The sequence below is a fragment of the Grammomys surdaster genome, unplaced genomic scaffold (assembly GCF_004785775.1).
Source record: "Grammomys surdaster isolate TR1022 unplaced genomic scaffold, NIH_TR_1.0 126115, whole genome shotgun sequence".
In the NCBI taxonomy this organism is placed as follows: Eukaryota; Metazoa; Chordata; class Mammalia; order Rodentia; family Muridae; genus Grammomys; species Grammomys surdaster.
The window spans coordinates 4,228,309-4,244,748 of record NW_021620923.1 but is presented as its reverse complement, the minus strand read 5'-3'; the positions used below and the strand labels follow the sequence as shown (position 1 = coordinate 4,244,748).

The 16,440-nt window shown below is 34.5% G+C and overlaps 1 protein-coding gene across 1 annotated transcript in view; it reads left to right on the top strand.

The window, feature by feature from the left end:
* The window catches only part of Gbe1 (1,4-alpha-glucan branching enzyme 1), a 222,166-nt gene that overhangs the window by 152,594 nt on the left and 53,132 nt on the right, over positions 1-16,440 (top strand). The window contains exons 9-12 of the mRNA XM_028756259.1: positions 1,811-1,938; positions 6,150-6,248; positions 10,102-10,212; positions 12,802-12,973. Of these exons, the coding sequence (XP_028612092.1) occupies positions 1,811-1,938; positions 6,150-6,248; positions 10,102-10,212; positions 12,802-12,973 (510 nt within the window). The remainder of the gene's footprint in view (positions 1-1,810; positions 1,939-6,149; positions 6,249-10,101; positions 10,213-12,801; positions 12,974-16,440) is intronic.

Below are 16,440 nucleotides of genomic sequence, written 5' to 3'. Positions count from 1 at the left end.
CGGTGAGAAATTCATCAGGTGATCTAGGAAGAAAAAGTATGTGGCTTCTTTGTGAATTAAAAAAAAAAACAGTCTGAATTCATGCTAGCCTGTTGCCCAAAGCAAAGCAATATATTCAGAACTCATAGGTAAACAAAATGAAGCTTATGTCTGTGCTGTGGTAGCAGAATGTTAGGGAGCTGGAGAAAATAGGAAATTTTAGCTGAAGGATACACACTTTCCACTTTAAGACATATATATTTGAGGCCTATAACTTAGGTTATCTGTACTACATTGTTGGTATATTTAGTTGAAACTCGTGGCTTCCAAGTCAGGTATTATTTTTAAAATACAACCACCTTGTGCACCCCTAATTCACAGGCATAGTGTAGTAATGGTACATAGAATACATGGGATTGAGTTGGCTGAGATAATGAGCAACACAACACACCTCTATTAGGCTCAGCAGGTAAACAGTGCGTCCTATGCACGTCTGATGGACCTGTATTGGTAAAAATAGAAGAACTTACTACATGAACTTGTCTTCTGCCCCTTCTGTTCATCTTAGTGATCCCCTTGAAAATAATAATAATAATAATAATAATAATGATAATAAATTTTTGAAAGATGCACTTTTTGTCCATTCCAGACTGTAAAGGGAGGAATGATGGCATCAGCAGTGGGGAAATTTGACAGAGAATGATTATTGAGATATATATGTTGAAGTTCTTGCAGCTTAACCTTTTGTAGTTACACATTAACTTATCCTTAAATGTCACAGGCCAGCAGATGGACAGGACTAAACAAGGATCAAATTAAAGTGCTTAGGTAAATGGAACCAGGGGTGGAGGTGGGGGAGCGAGGCTAGGGGTTGGAGAAGACGGGTATTAAGTTTTCATTTTATTTATTATAAAGATTAGAGTAATTGTGAATATACAGCGAATGGTATAATCAGTCTAACCAAAATAAAAAAATATGTCAGAGGAGGTAGTAGAGAGTTTAGGCCTAATTTATTCACCACTGTAGCAAATCTGTAGTGGACAAATCACAGCCATTTTAATGTAAATGATAGTTCGTAGTTTTCACCGTGTTTTTCACATTTGTTCTGGTTCATCTCTGAGGGACCAACTAGAATCTAACATTGGCATGTTATTAAAACGATATTAGTATTGACTAATTGTGCTCTTTGATGTGTCTTGAGTGTGTTCTGACCCAGCTCCTCTGCTGCTCTCTTACCTCCTTCCCATGCTACCAGCCAGCCTTCTTTGTCCCTAGACCCTTTCCCAGGTTCATGGCTTGGCTTTGTTTGTAAGCCATTTGCTTAACCAGAGCCATCAGTGTGACCACAGGATTGAGACTGTCTGTTTGTGCCTGTTGGGGCAGGTACAGATTTACAGGCAATGAATCCTTCCTGGATTGCCCTTAGCAAGTAGTTCAATAGTGACTGGTAGGCCCACTGAGGCCCTCCTCTATCCATGGCTGGCTGTTTTAGGGGCCATTATTTTTCTGTTTCCTGATAGGGTAGAAATGCATTGTAAATTTGATATACACCATCCAATTTCAGTGTTGCATTACTTATTTCACCTCTATGAAATTTAGTTAGAATTAAATTACGTCTTTAAAGTGCGCTTCGTTTTGTTTCTTTCAAACAGAAACTGGTTTGCAGGATCTTCTGATCTCTGTGTATTGACAAGAAATACTGAGTTCCTTACCGAGTTATATTCTTAGGTGGTAACTTCATTACACTTCCTTAGAGTGTATTTGAAATATGTTTTCATAGATTAAGGTTTACATATTTCTATAATATACTCCATTTTTTCCTGTTCATCAGGTCAAGGTTTTTCGGGTGACTATAATGAATATTTTGGGCTACAAGTAGATGAAGATGCTTTGATTTATCTCATGTTGGCAAATCATTTGGCTCACACGATGTACCCAGACTCCATAACGATAGCAGAGGTAAGTCTACAATGAAGTCATCCCATCTGACTCCCTTTAATACAGAATATTTTGTTAGCATACAGTATTTGAATAGCTAAACTCATGTCATCAATAATTCCAAAAATGGACTTATGCCCTGACCATGGTCCAGCTAGCTTGTAAGGATGACACATTATTTAGAATTCACTGTTTTCCTAATAGGGGATAATTTACACTAATTGCTTGTCACTATTCCATTGTTAGAAAGAACATGCCAGTGGTTAGAAAGTAAAATGTCCTAATCAGTGGACAGGTCCTTCTGCCCTGAGACCTTCAGTGGTGAAAAGAATTGAATATTAATGTGCATCTGTCAATTTATTTATTTATTTATTTTCCAGTTTAATCATTAGAGATGGCATGGATCACTGCCTGTACACTTTTCTGAGCATTTCGTGTTCTGATGTGATTACCTTTCTTGTTTATGTTATTGCTCTCAGGTTGCTAAATGTTCACCAGTTATTCATGATGACTAAAAGTTCATGATTAACTGTCCCAAAGCTGTGCAGTAATGATATAATTCGGTATAAGCATAATTGGCAATTCCCTTCTTGGTGATAAATGTGATAAATTAAGAAATTTGTTAAATGCTTCTGCTAATTTAGATTTAATATTAAAGTCCCCCTTGGTTTTCAGAGTCCTCTCATTTGGAATTACTATTAAAATTGAATTTACCATGTTGATAATTTTTATATAAAGCATAGTGGTGGACATATAGGATAATAATCCTATGTTGAAGAAGAGTCAGGATTTTAAGATCTCCACTTGTCCTGCTGGCTTTCCATCTCCAGGAATGAGTTTCCTCTTAATAGCATTTGTTATTTCTAGAGGCCCTTTCCTGTCTGTCATTTCTCAGATCCAGTAGTATCCAGCTACTTCATGTAACTCTATTGTCAGACTATAGATAGAAAACAGTTTTATTTCTGTCAGATCTTTTGTCTTTTAAATGTCATTTGGGAATATTTTCAAAAGATGTTTCTGAATAATATAGAATTAATTCCCAAGTCCAAAACTACAAATCACCCAGTTCTTTTCACAGTATCTACTTCACTGGCTCCTCTCAGAGCTGAGAGTTCCATTTTGTTCTGAATTCCTTTTAACAGCAGGATATTTTTAAATTTCATTTTACTTCTTAAAAAAAACAGTGTTTTAATTTATCTGTCAAACATCAAAAAATATTATGTCAATTATATTTGTGACAATCCAAATAAGAGATAATATGTGTGACAAATTACTACAAACAATTAATGACAGAACAAATCAAAAGTGAATCCTGAAGAAAGAGAAGCAATTATTCAATACATAAAAGTTAAAATCGTTACACTGATCTCTCCACTCATTTCAAGTAAAACAGTTTCATCATCTAGGGAGCTCTTGTCTGATTGTCAGGGTTTCTACCAATGAAACTCTCAGACTTTAGCCTACTTTATATTACTTGGTTGTAGATTTTTTTTTAAAAAACAAGATGTGCTTTCAATTTATTTTACTCAAATTGAAAACTGCTTCAATTTCAATACATGGCTTTTCTGTCTAGTTGGAAGCTTGTCAAAATGTAGAATTGATCTTCATGAACTTTTTTTCTTTAAGAAATGTAGTACAATGAATAAATGATGGAATTTTATATAAATTTATATAATAGTAATATGAATTTATTACTAACAACAAGTACAATAAAAACTTTTAAAGAAAATGTATGCCATTGTACGAATATTTTATTAATTAAAATATTTTATACGAGTTACTACCATCCTAGTTAGTAGTCAAAAGTACTTTTTTAGATTTTAAACAATTAGATTTATTTTAATTTAAAACACATAATCTCCTTATATGCTGTAGCAGTGGACATGTATCATTTAGAGTTGGAATATATTACCTTTACATTTTATATATATATATATATATGTATGTATATATATTCACATTTAAAAGAGTGGCCACTGGCACTTTACTTTCCAAAGAAAACTTGGATGAACTCATGAGCTTATAGGCTAAATTTCTAGAATTCTGACTTAGAGATTATGACAAATTTGATATCCATGTTTTTCTTATACTTGATTTTTCAAAAGGTACATCTAACACAGACTTTACAACTGTTTTCAAGGAAAGTTACCTTGAACTTAAATCCTAGATTCTAGCAATCTTTCCAGATCATTCAATCACAGTAGAACACTTTGTAAGTTATTTTGTCTGTAATACCATCTAATAAGGAACTTGATATTTAGTAGATTTTCAGCCCATTATTAACAGCAAATTGAACTAGATAGCTATAATATCTGTAAAACCATCACTTCTGTTTTGCTAAGTTTGACTTTTACAATGTCTACCCTTTTGATCTTTATTCTTCCTGCTTCTAACACAAGCTTTAAACAACTTTGAAGACATACAGTGTTTTGGTTAAGCATTTTAGTTACTCGTGGCTATATCTCAACATATCACACATTTATTTATATTGGTCTACCATAACTTTAGTTAAGAGCCTGGAGTATATTACATATGGCCAGTATTGTTTTTTGGTAAACCTTGCAGAAAAAAAAACAAGTTTATTTTAAGCCTCAAATATTAAACTGTTTGTGGAAAGACTTTTGCTATTTTCTGTTCTCAGCATGATGCTAATGAAGGAGGGGGGGTGGTGAAGCCTAAATTTTTCTGTGGTAGATTATTAAAATAGTAACATTTTAGCTATCTCAGATTTCAGAGCATGATGCCATTTTATAAAAATTGGAGAATTTGAACGATCACACAGATTGTCACAGACTAGAGAATACGTCTTTCAAAGGAGACACAATATTTAGAGCTTAAAGATTTAGGGGACACTGGAGGGAAGGTTAAGTCTCTCCCTCCACTGCCTTTGTCAGTTGTCATATATGGGCTGGTAAGTGCTGTCATTCCATGGTAAGTGTAGGTATGTTTATTTATGTCCTCATTTATGCATGTAGATAAGTCAGATAAAGATATCTTGTTTATCTTGTACCACCCAGCACCTTTGAGTCTTTCACTCAGCAAATATTTATTGAGTACCTCTTTTGTGCTATCTGCTAAGCAAAATTCTTAGCTAACTAAAGCAGCTTCTTCTACTATGGATCTTAAAAAAAGCTAGTAGGGAAATAGAATACCCAGTAGGAAGGTGTATAGCCAATGCTTAATGCTTGATGATACTGTTGAATTTGAATCATAATAGCTAATATTAGAATCATATTTCTACTATTATATTTTGAACTTTTTTACAGGACAAAATACAACAAAGTTATCTCATAGGATGTTGTTTGTTACTGTAAAGAGGCATTGGAGATAGAGAAACTCCATTTGAGAACATGCAGTCTAAGGAAGAGGTAATTAAGAGTAAGTTAGGCTGGTCACTGAAATTCAACAGATGAAAAGGATTTGTTTGAAATCTAGCTTGAAGTTAGAATGATAGTATTTAGCGTGGATTCTGCCATTGTTATCACAAAAAAATATCTTCTGATACATCTGTATCTCAATTTATATACTCAGTTATATACTCAGCTCAGTTGTTTATTTGATTAATATTTATTTATCAGTAGTCTAGGGGTATCATGACAGGTGACAACTCTCTGTCAACAGCCTTGATGCCTGAACAATGAATCCACCATTAATAAGTCCCTGTCTTTCTTGATTCCTTCACCTCTGTGTGCCTTTACTTCTATATCTGCTAATGAAAACATCCAGGAGCTGATCTCAGTGACCCTTTCCGGTACAACCCACTAATGTGAAGCCACTGTTCGGCTTTATTCTATATTTGCTGTGTTTTCTATTTCTTCCAGAGCTCATACTCACAAGGCTGTGGAGAGTGAGAGAGATTTGTAGCAGATATATTACATATGACCAGTATTGTTTTTTGGTAAACCTTGCAGAAAAAAAAACAAGTTTATTTTAAGCCTCAAATACTAAACTGTTTGTGGAAAGACTTTTGCTATTTTCTGTTCTCAGCATGATGCTAATGAAGGAGGGGGTGAAGCCTTTTAGATTGAACATTCTACTACAGTGTAAACATTAGATACAAGTCTTATTGGGAACTAAGATATAAATCTACCACTCTATCTGCTTTTATAATTATATTTATTAAAATACTCAGAAATCTATGCCTCTGTTTCTTAAATTCAATTCTTTGCCCTAGGCTTTTCTATTATGAAAGTTGTTTGAATACTGATCATTCTAAATGTACTTTCTTTTAGGATGTATCAGGGATGCCGGCTCTCTGCTCTCCAACTTCCCAGGGAGGAGGTGGTTTTGATTACAGATTAGCAATGGCAATTCCAGATAAATGGATCCAAGTAAGATTTCTTGTCTCCGTGTATCATATATGAATGTATTTGTTGTTCAGTTTATAGATTTATTAATCATTTATCATTAATTCATTTATTAATCATGATCATTAATTACAGATATAGGTGAAGTATTAGATCTCCTGCAAATGCATCACTCTTTGTTTTTAAAAATAAGGTGGTTCTCAAAACTTTGAAGGAATATTCCCGAGCCTTCACATGTCTATTATTCAGGCGAAAGAAATTAATATTAATAAAATGTTGAGTGGAATTTTGCTTTATAAATATAGATCTGGGAAACTGCAGTAGTCTTCACTTAAAACACATTGCAAACTTTATTGAAAGATTTATTCCTATCCATAATCATCTAGTAATGCAGAAATTACTTAATTTCTTGTACTTATTACAGAAAGTGGCCTTTCAGTTACCAAATCTGGGACACGTATACCTTTATTCAGTAATCCTTACCAAATCTCAGACAGTAAAATGATATAATCTAGATGGTATCTACATTTTCTTTTATTTATTTTAATAATTGAAGTAATTTAGGTTCCCTCTATCCCTCTCTTTATTCCCTCTCTGTGTCTCTGTGTATCAATCTCTCTTGTTTTCTCTCTGTATGTTTCTGTGTGTGTGTATGTGTGCCGTGTATGTGTGTGCTTGTGCGTTTATATGAGTCTTCCTAAAGAGCCAAATGTATTTTATGAGCTTAGGATTGATAAGCATACATTGAGAACAAATGCCTGTAATCATGAGCTGATTAAATATAAGGAGTAAGACATCTATATAAGTAACCATAAGTTCCCGATGAGCCCTTACATGCACATGAACCACTTCCAAGAGACCACAGTGATAGAAGTGTGTGGTGATGCAGAAGAACTCGTAGGATCTAGGAACGATGTTATTGCCATTATTACTTGCTGTCCTTCCTGTTTTTCTAGGCAGGTTCTGCAAAGCTGAGCTCTAATACTGAGGTCATACCAACCAGACTCTACTTAATGATTTGTTAAACTATAGAAGGTCCACACACAAGTATTTTACCAAGTCTCTTAGGTTGCATGATTGTTCTGGTTTAGGACATTGAAAGATGAATTAACTTTGTTGCTATATAACCAATGTTTGTCTTTTCACATTTTTTCCTTTGACATAAGTTTGTCAGCACAAATTTCTTAAGCCTTCTAGTCTTTTGTATAGAATTATTTTTTTCCTAAGTGCCAAATCCTGCTTTTTAACCTATTATTAGATTCTTCACCATCCTTTGTCTAGATTCAAGAATATATCAAAAATATTGATCAACCTAGAATTATTTCCCAGTCAATCATATCTCACAGTGGGTTATAATCATCTTACAATGTTGACAGTGTTTTCTTCCTCTAAGTTTTTAAAATTAGTCAATTAAATCTTTTAGAACCTTCTGTACAATAGTAGGCAGTGTGTCATGCAGATAGAACGATTAGCATCTAGCACTTAAGATATGGTCATCTTAAATCCAAGAATCCTTTGAAGGCAAATTTCATTTCCTATTTTATGCAGCTACTTAAATGTGTTTCTGCATCACCAAATTTGTGGCCTTAGTTCATAAATCTAGAGAGTTAAGATATCGTTAAATCTTTGAATACAGTGACTTTTCTTGGTTTTTATGAGCTGCCTTGTTAAAAACCTAATTAGGTCCTGGAGAAAAAGCTAAGGTCTTAGGAGCATTTCCTGGCCTTCCAAAGGACTGGATATAATTTGCTATACCCAAGTGGCGACTCATGAGTGAAGAGCTGTATCTCCAGTCCCAAGAGATCCAATAGCCTCTTCTGGCTTCTTCAGGCAGTGCGTTCATGTACTACACAGGCATGTGTTACACACAAAATACCAAACACATACAAAAATAGTTTACATTTCTTTTTAAATAAACAGATGACAGTCCTTGTCCCCAAATAGCAGTGAAACAGAAGAATATATTAAACCAGTTGGAAAGTCTTTTCAGAATACATGTGGCTTTTACCATCATTTGCTCAAAGGATATGAACAAGACAATACTGCTAGATTGCCATCAGGATTTTGTTGCATACACATATGTGTAATATTCCATTTGTGTTCCTTAATACTCAGTTTATTAGAAAATCACTATATTTAAACCATTCTCTTAAGTATTTACAAATATCTGGAGTACGCATTATATCTGGTTTGGTTTTGTCTGATCAAGTTTATAACCAAAGCTCTTATATAAAGATGACCTATGTATTTTCTTGAACTCATTCTCTGCTCTACCAGAAACCATTTGAGTAACCAGTGTGATTTTTGAGATGGAAACATAGATTTTTACTTACGCTTTTTTGTGTCGATAAAGTTATATATTCATATGTGCTTGATAATAAGTTCTTCCAAATTTCCTAATTTGTAAATATACAATGCCCTAATGCATGCAATTATTGGTCCAGGTAAGCTGTGGAATACTTCCTTGCTGTCTCTGTAGACATCCATTTAATTCTGACTGCCAATCACTTCTTAATCCCTAGCAACAACTATTGTGGACCCCACTTCTATGGTGTATTTTACAGAATGTAGTATACATGGAACGAATTTAATTTCTAATTTCCTGCATTAGCATTTTCTTGTAGCAAAATCCTCTAGAAATTTTGCTATGTTTTTCTGCTACCAAAATGTTTCATTAGTTTTCTATTTATATGCCAATTGGCCACAGTTTTGGAAACTGGCTGCATTGCTCAGTTATGATCTCATCTTCAGACTGCATTCATCATAGCATCCTCTTCTGAGATTCAAAACACTCAAGATGAGGAGATACACAAAGCCATGAATATGAGACCACAGGAACCATCAGCCTTCTTGCAGCTTTGCCTAGAAGCAAGTTTCCTTGATGCTTTGAATAGAGTTGGCCTGAGCAGAAAAAATATATTGAATAATAGAGAAGGTGTATTTAGAACAGAAATTCAAGCAACTTCCCCTTGAGGAAGCTAGACAAGGAAAATTTTCCATGATATCCATGGTGCTTAGAAAAGATAAAACATCAAGTACCCAGTGGTAGACTCCAGTGGAGAGCAATTCATATGAAGGAATAAGGTCAGCAGTGTCATGTACGGGAAGTATTTATCTAAGAAAGAGCAATTACTGACCCAAGAGCTGGCCATCTGAGGTCTGAGGTAGGTCAATGGCTTCACAGTAGGGTTAAAGGGCAGAAGCCATACTGAAGAAAATGAAGTGGAAAGAAAATCAGTGTAGTCTCTATTAAGATAATAATTATTTTGTGATAATTAGCATTTCCACTCTGAAATAATTGTTTTAATTATCATTGTTTATGAGTGGAACAAAATGCTGTTCCTGGTAAGGCACTTTTAGTCAAATCTAAAAATGTAGCAAGTGCATCTCTAGTGTGTTAAAGTTACAGGAAAACCTTGTGAGAAATAATAGTAAAGCGGTGCAAACCTGACTGCCAGTCATGATCTTGCAGTTACTACAGGTAATAAGAAAGTGGTAGTGATCTCAAAGTATAATTTTAAAACATATGCAAAACAACTCATATCACCTGTACACATGTATCCATGGCATATTCTTCTATTTACATGTGCAGAATCTAACGTTATAGACTGGTATGTAGTAAACATGAATGAACCCTTGCATTTTAGCCTTATTCATACCTTAAGGATAGATAACTACCTGGTCCAGTTGCCAGTTGCTTTAATTCTCTTGAATTCTGTATGATTTGAAGTTTGACTTTCAGTAAAACTACAAACAAAGATATCATCACTCACTCTATATGTCATATGATTTAGAATAATATGTATACCTGCTGATTGAGGCTTATGTGTATGGATATCTGTGTCACTTAGAAGCTGCTTTTCTCTCTTGTATGTAGTTACTTAAGGAATTTAAAGATGAAGACTGGAATATGGGCAATATAGTCTATACTCTCACCAATAGACGCTACCTTGAAAAATGTGTGGCTTATGCAGAGAGCCATGATCAGGTAAATGAATATGGATAAAGTCATTATTCTTCTATGTGAATATTTATCTTATTCTTTGTATTCTGTTGCATCTCTAACTACAAACAGTTATCGTTACCTAACAGGTATTGGAACATAAATGTGTCCATACACATATATAAATTCACATTTGAAAAACATCTTAAACTCACTTTGTAGGTCCACAAATTATACTTTTTGAGTTGCAGTACAACTGGCCACCTTGAAGTTTCAATCATTAACAATATTGTGTTCATAAGTGGTGATTTTAATCTACAGTGATAGGTTTCTAAATACACCTTTTCTTCTTTTACACTTTTCCTTCAAACACATAAATCTCCTCTCATCATTGACCACCAGATGGTACTTGTACCATTTTAGTCTATCCTCTCTGTTGCAGCATGAGCCGTTTCCAAAGGGCAGACATCAACTTGTCAACCTAGTTTTATTGGCTGAGGCTTGCCACTCAAAGTCAATCATGTAGGACCGTTCCATCTCTTACCCAGATCTACACCTTCTATTCAATACTATAGAACATCTGCCTTCTTTCAGTCTTACACTTTGCCTCTCACCTACTTCACCTGGGAGGCTCCCACTGAAGTATCACATTCTGTATGCAGCTAAAATTCAGCATGGAAAGGTTAGTTGCCTGTGCTCAATATTGCCGTCAAGCATTGGGACAAGCAGAGAGTATGTTCCCATTCATTTTGTACCCCTACACTTGAATACTCTCTCTATTCCTACAACTCATAATAAATATAGGAAGTCAGGATGGGAGGCATCATTTAGCAATTTAAAGCTATTTTAATTTATTTTATGTTTGTGTGACAAGGTTTCTCTATATAGGTCTAGTTGTCTTGGAACTTACTATGTAGACCAAGCTTGCTTGAAATTCACAGTGCTCTGTCTTTCTCTGCCTCCCAAGGATTAGAATTCAAGGCGTTCATCACTGTTCCTAGATCACTTTTATCAAAAATATAGAAATTCTATTTTATGGGTTATAAATGAAGTCAATAAATATCTTGAAATTTTTGTGAATATTAAGAAAGATATGGCAATAAGTGTATTTGTTATTGTAATACAAGTAGGCATGTTTTATAAATAATAGCTTCTCAGTTTTATCTTCTTGTTAAGAATGTACAAATATACCATTGTCAAAGTCTCTGTCTCATACCCACCTCTTTCTGTTGCCTGTGAATACAGTAAACTTGAATTTTCTGTCCTTGCTAAACTTCATGTTTTATCCCCAAGGTCACATATTTAAGTACTTGTGATAAGGTATTATTTACCAAAAAATATTTACTGTTTTAAACCTTAAATAGAAATTTGTTGAAAAAAAAAAAGAAATTTGTTGAAGTGCAAAATAGGCCTACACTAAATTTGCAACTTCCTAATTGGCCATTACTTTTTTACCATCTTAAGTTGTAAGGTCTGTGATGGATGTAACAGATCAAATGCATACCCATGAGAGCACAGACTAGGAAAGAGCCGCAGCTTGAAGAAAAGAGGCTGAGAAGCTGGGAGTGGGAGCTTCTCACTAACTATAAAACAGTGAAAATTAAAATGGATGTATACGTTATTACTGTTTTGCTGCAGACATGTAGAAATCTCAGCACATTGTAAATTGCCAACATATAACATGAATATTTATTTGAATAAATTAAATAAAACCGTATGGATAGAATAAGAAAAGTGAAAATGAAAGTTTATCAATTTATTTCTCAGCTTTTTAGCCTATCTGGAAAGAAATGTGGATTTCCTGAGAATTATTTCATTCTTTTAAGGAGTTCAAATGGTTAGGCTTATCAAAAGTGGCCCAAATGCATCATCCTTACAAAAGCAAATGTACTCTGAATAAGTGACATATTAAAACGTCACTTAAACACATTTGTACAGTGGATAAGTATAAATACATATAGTACATAGTAAAAGGTTTTAGATAATTTTTACATAAACTCTTAACTATGATGTATCTAAGAACATCTAAGTAATCTAAGATTAACATATATATATATACGTATATATACATATATATATATACATATATATATATATGATTCAGTATATAAGATTATCCCAATGGTATGTATTTTTAACAGGGTCATTTGACTTGAAAATAATCTTTCCCTTTGAAAAACTACAGTCATCAAAACATTTTCACAGAGTCAGGGATTACAAAAGCAAGCAGGTGTACAGAAGAACACAAGAAGGAAAGGCAGGCACATTGCTTTGGAATCTGTGCTGTACACCTTGTATTCATCTTTCAGAAAAACCATTCTAATTAGAATAGCTTAGCGGCATAATAGGTTTAAACATTTAAGTAATTCCAATGTGAAACTTACAATAACATACTGAGAATGAGACCCCATACTTCACAGTTCCCTATTATTGCCCTGTTAATGATGAGTGCATTCATTAGTTAACCGCCTTTAGTCTTGAGTAGTGCATGTTGGCAGAGCCCTCTTTCCTGCTACCTAGTGCATTACTGAGTCCTAATCATCCTGTGTAACTCCGTGCTATGCTCCTCCATGTTATGACTGCTTAGTCTTACTACCCATGCCCCACATTTACCTCAATGAGTTGGTTTTATAGGCACTGGTTGGTGACAAGACACTGGCATTTTGGTTGATGGATGCTGAGATGTACACGAACATGAGCGTTCTGGCTCCTTTCACTCCAGTAATTGATCGAGGAATACAGCTTCACAAGATGATTAGACTCATTACTCATGGCCTTGGTGGAGAAGGCTATCTCAATTTCATGGGTAAGTGTGACTTATATACAAAATAAATCTGTGCTTAAAATGTTAACTAATATCAATGATGAATAGTTTGAATTAGTCTTTCAGATTAAAAAATATAACCTCGAATTTTATTAAATATTTTGGTCAATCAGAATGCTAAAATATTTTTAAATCCTAAACTTATTATCTTGAATTTCTTCATTCTGATTTCACTGGACTATTTTAATATTAAGCATGCTAAAGTTGTAGTTGTCAAATATCAATGTATTAAGCAAGTGGTTTGGATTTTCTCTGAGGTAGTTGCTCATGAGGTTCTTTGTCGCAAGGGTGAAAGTCATGGCCGAGGGACATTGTGATGAGGAAAATACTTACTTTTGAAAGCAACAAAATGGTAGAAGGCCATCACCTGGAGAATGTTGAATAATAAAACAAGAAAATTAACTAATATGCTTCCATATCATTTGCTCTACAGCAAACATCAGTATGTTTGGAGTTTGGATTTTAGGAGAGTCAGACTTCTTGGTTGGAGAGCGACCAATACAATTACAAAACATGTATAGGAGCCTGATTTCTTTTTTCCATAAAAAATATGCTTCTGCATGTTAGAGTTTTTCAATATTTCTGAGAATTTTACATGAAATCTCAGGACTTTCAATATCCTCTCTTACTTGCAAGCTGTAACTTGGAAGATAAGCTCCAGACAGTTTCTAAGGTGAATCACTTCTTCTTTCTTAGTGTTTCTCACAGTAGAGAAATTTCTGCAGAGATGGGGCATAGAGTAACCAATGGGTTACTCTACCTAGATTATTAATCGTAATATTTCCAAAACATTCGTTTTAACACATTAATTGTGTTCAACCTAAGACAGACAACTGTTTATTCCTCTGGGAAACTCTGTACATGAAATTGAGAATTGTAACAAAATAAACAATTGTAATTGCTTCTAACATCTACTTTTCTATAAGGTTGATTAAATGACCACATGTGTGATAGGAAATGTAACTTTCAAATTATTCTTTTATATAGGGTCAAGAGCTCTTCTCTAATTTTAATTAATTCTAATTTTTTTCATGAAAAACAAATAGCTTCGAATTTAAATGAATCCTTTAAAAGAATCACTCTATCTAGTACCTTATCTAAGGGTGGGATTCCTCTGCTTTTAAGTCATAATCTCTTATTACTTTTAAATTTTATCAGTAAAAATGTTTATAAAATTTAATATTTCCTTACTAGCTGCTATAATTTAAGTATCTTATTATTCTTTTTTTAATTTTGGCATCATGTCCCTGTACTGCTTAAAAGTCTTCAGTATCTCTGTGTCCTCTAGGGGACCTGTTAGCCTTGAATGACAGACCAGACACCCCCATTGCCACCCTTGGTCTCCTGCCTGATTGCTCCACTCTGCCACTTTGTTTCAGTTTATTGAATGCCACAAACAGGCTCTTTGCCATCTGAACCCTGAGACATTCATTCTTCCTCTGCTTGGGATTTCTGCACTGTTAGATGCTCTTTCCTTTGTGTCTTTTCTGCTTGGTAACTGTGTTTATTAAGTGCCCTACTGTGCGTGTGTTCTTGTGTTCTTAACACACCTTCATGTGGCTTAACATCAATGCATTTTCAACTCTCTTAAACATGTTGCATCTTTGACAAACTTAGTACTCAGAAACTGTCCAGATTATCCACATTCCACTTTCCTATCCGTGAAGCAGGACTAGTGCAGCCGATCCCAGAGCTCTCATCCTTGTCCTCAGACAAGTACCCTGTAGGGTATTTAGTCGTTGGCTTCAGTGAGAGAAGATGCCCCTACAGGTTGAGAGAATTGAGGCTCTAGGGAATGGGGAGGCCTGGCGGGTTGTGGGGGTGTGGAGGTGTGAGGACATCCTCTTGGAGATAGGGCTGGAGGAATGGGATGAGAAACTATCAGAAGGCAGAACTGGAGGGGGATAATGACTGAACTGTTAAAAAGATTAAAGATAATTTGAAAAAAAAACACAACTTGTTCTCACAAACATAGGAATTTCTAAAGCATTTAAGAAATTAATATTTAATTGGAGCAGTTATAGAAAATCTGTTAGATTGTTTATTCATGTTTTAGTCATTTGCATTTTATCTTATAGATTTTTTGTTTTTACTTCTTCACTGGTAAAGTTTGAAAACAATAATTCTATTGAAATGATTCCATGGTTTTTGCATGTTGCTGTCTCTTTTTGGTTTGGTAATTTTTTTTCTTTCATTGGTTTTGTTTTGATTTTGATTTTATTCTGTTTTAGAAAACAAAGTACATACCATCTGCTGCATAGGGATATGGGAGGGACCTGGGAGGAGCTGTGGGAGGAGCTGTGGCAGAGGAACGAGAACGATCAAAATACATTCTTATGAAAAACTTAAAGCCAATGGACACAAAAATATAAACTAACTCCACAATCTTTGAACATGTGGATATGTGCTCTGCTTTCCATACCATTCAGCTCTGTCTGCAGAATCCTAGAAAACACCACTTTGGCTGAATTGCTTTTCATTTGTTTCTGGATACAATGTTGCTAGATTAGGGTTTCAAAACAATATCATATCATCAGTTATGAAAGAACTACCACTAACTGTTAATTAAATGAAGTGTGTCACTTTTTCTGTCAGTTTTTGTTTTTCATCCTTTTCTTTTTCCGCCAAATCTTAGTTCATAAGCAATCTGGGGACAGAGGTTAGGTGAATACTAAATTAGGCTTCATCCCAGTTGCAGCTGCTCTTATCTCTGCTCTGAGCAGTAAAGGGACATGTTTAATGGTGTATAACTAGGAAGTGGCCACAGCTGGGCCCTTCTTCATTCTCATAGTATTCAACCTGGGAATATTATAACATAATTATACTTAGCTCAGTTTGTAGACTAACCACAAATGTGTGGCAAATGACTGAATAGCATAGAAGGTAAAAAGATCTGCTTTGTATCAAGTCTTCTAGGTGTTTATAAGTATGAATGAGGACAAGAAATCTTTATTCTGTGCAGTCACTTCTTCATGATAGTGTTGTGCCTGACTCACAGAGTTTTTCTGGGGTGGAGTGGGGTGAAAAGATTTAATGCATATCTTTCTAAACATGCAAGCATATTCATTACTTATTTTATTAACCTATTATTACTTATTTTGGTAAATCTATGGGTCCCAAATAATGTTTTAATTAAATATAGGGGCATTTTTTTAAGAATCCTTTTCAAAGGTCCATTGATTAGTATGAGTAGCTTTAAGGTATTCAATCCATTTATATTTTTAAGATATCAGATCGTAACTGAGAACAGGGACTCGTGCCAGTTCATAGTCTCCGATAAATTTGAAAATAGACTTACAAGGAAATATAAGGACAATTTGGAGTTTAGAGACCAGTGCAAGAAAATAGAAGAACTGGAGATCTTAGCCTCAGCAAGAGGAGAGGGATGGATCAGAGAAAGAGGAAAGGGTATGACTTCTGAAATAGAAGTCATGGATGCAGGCAGGCTC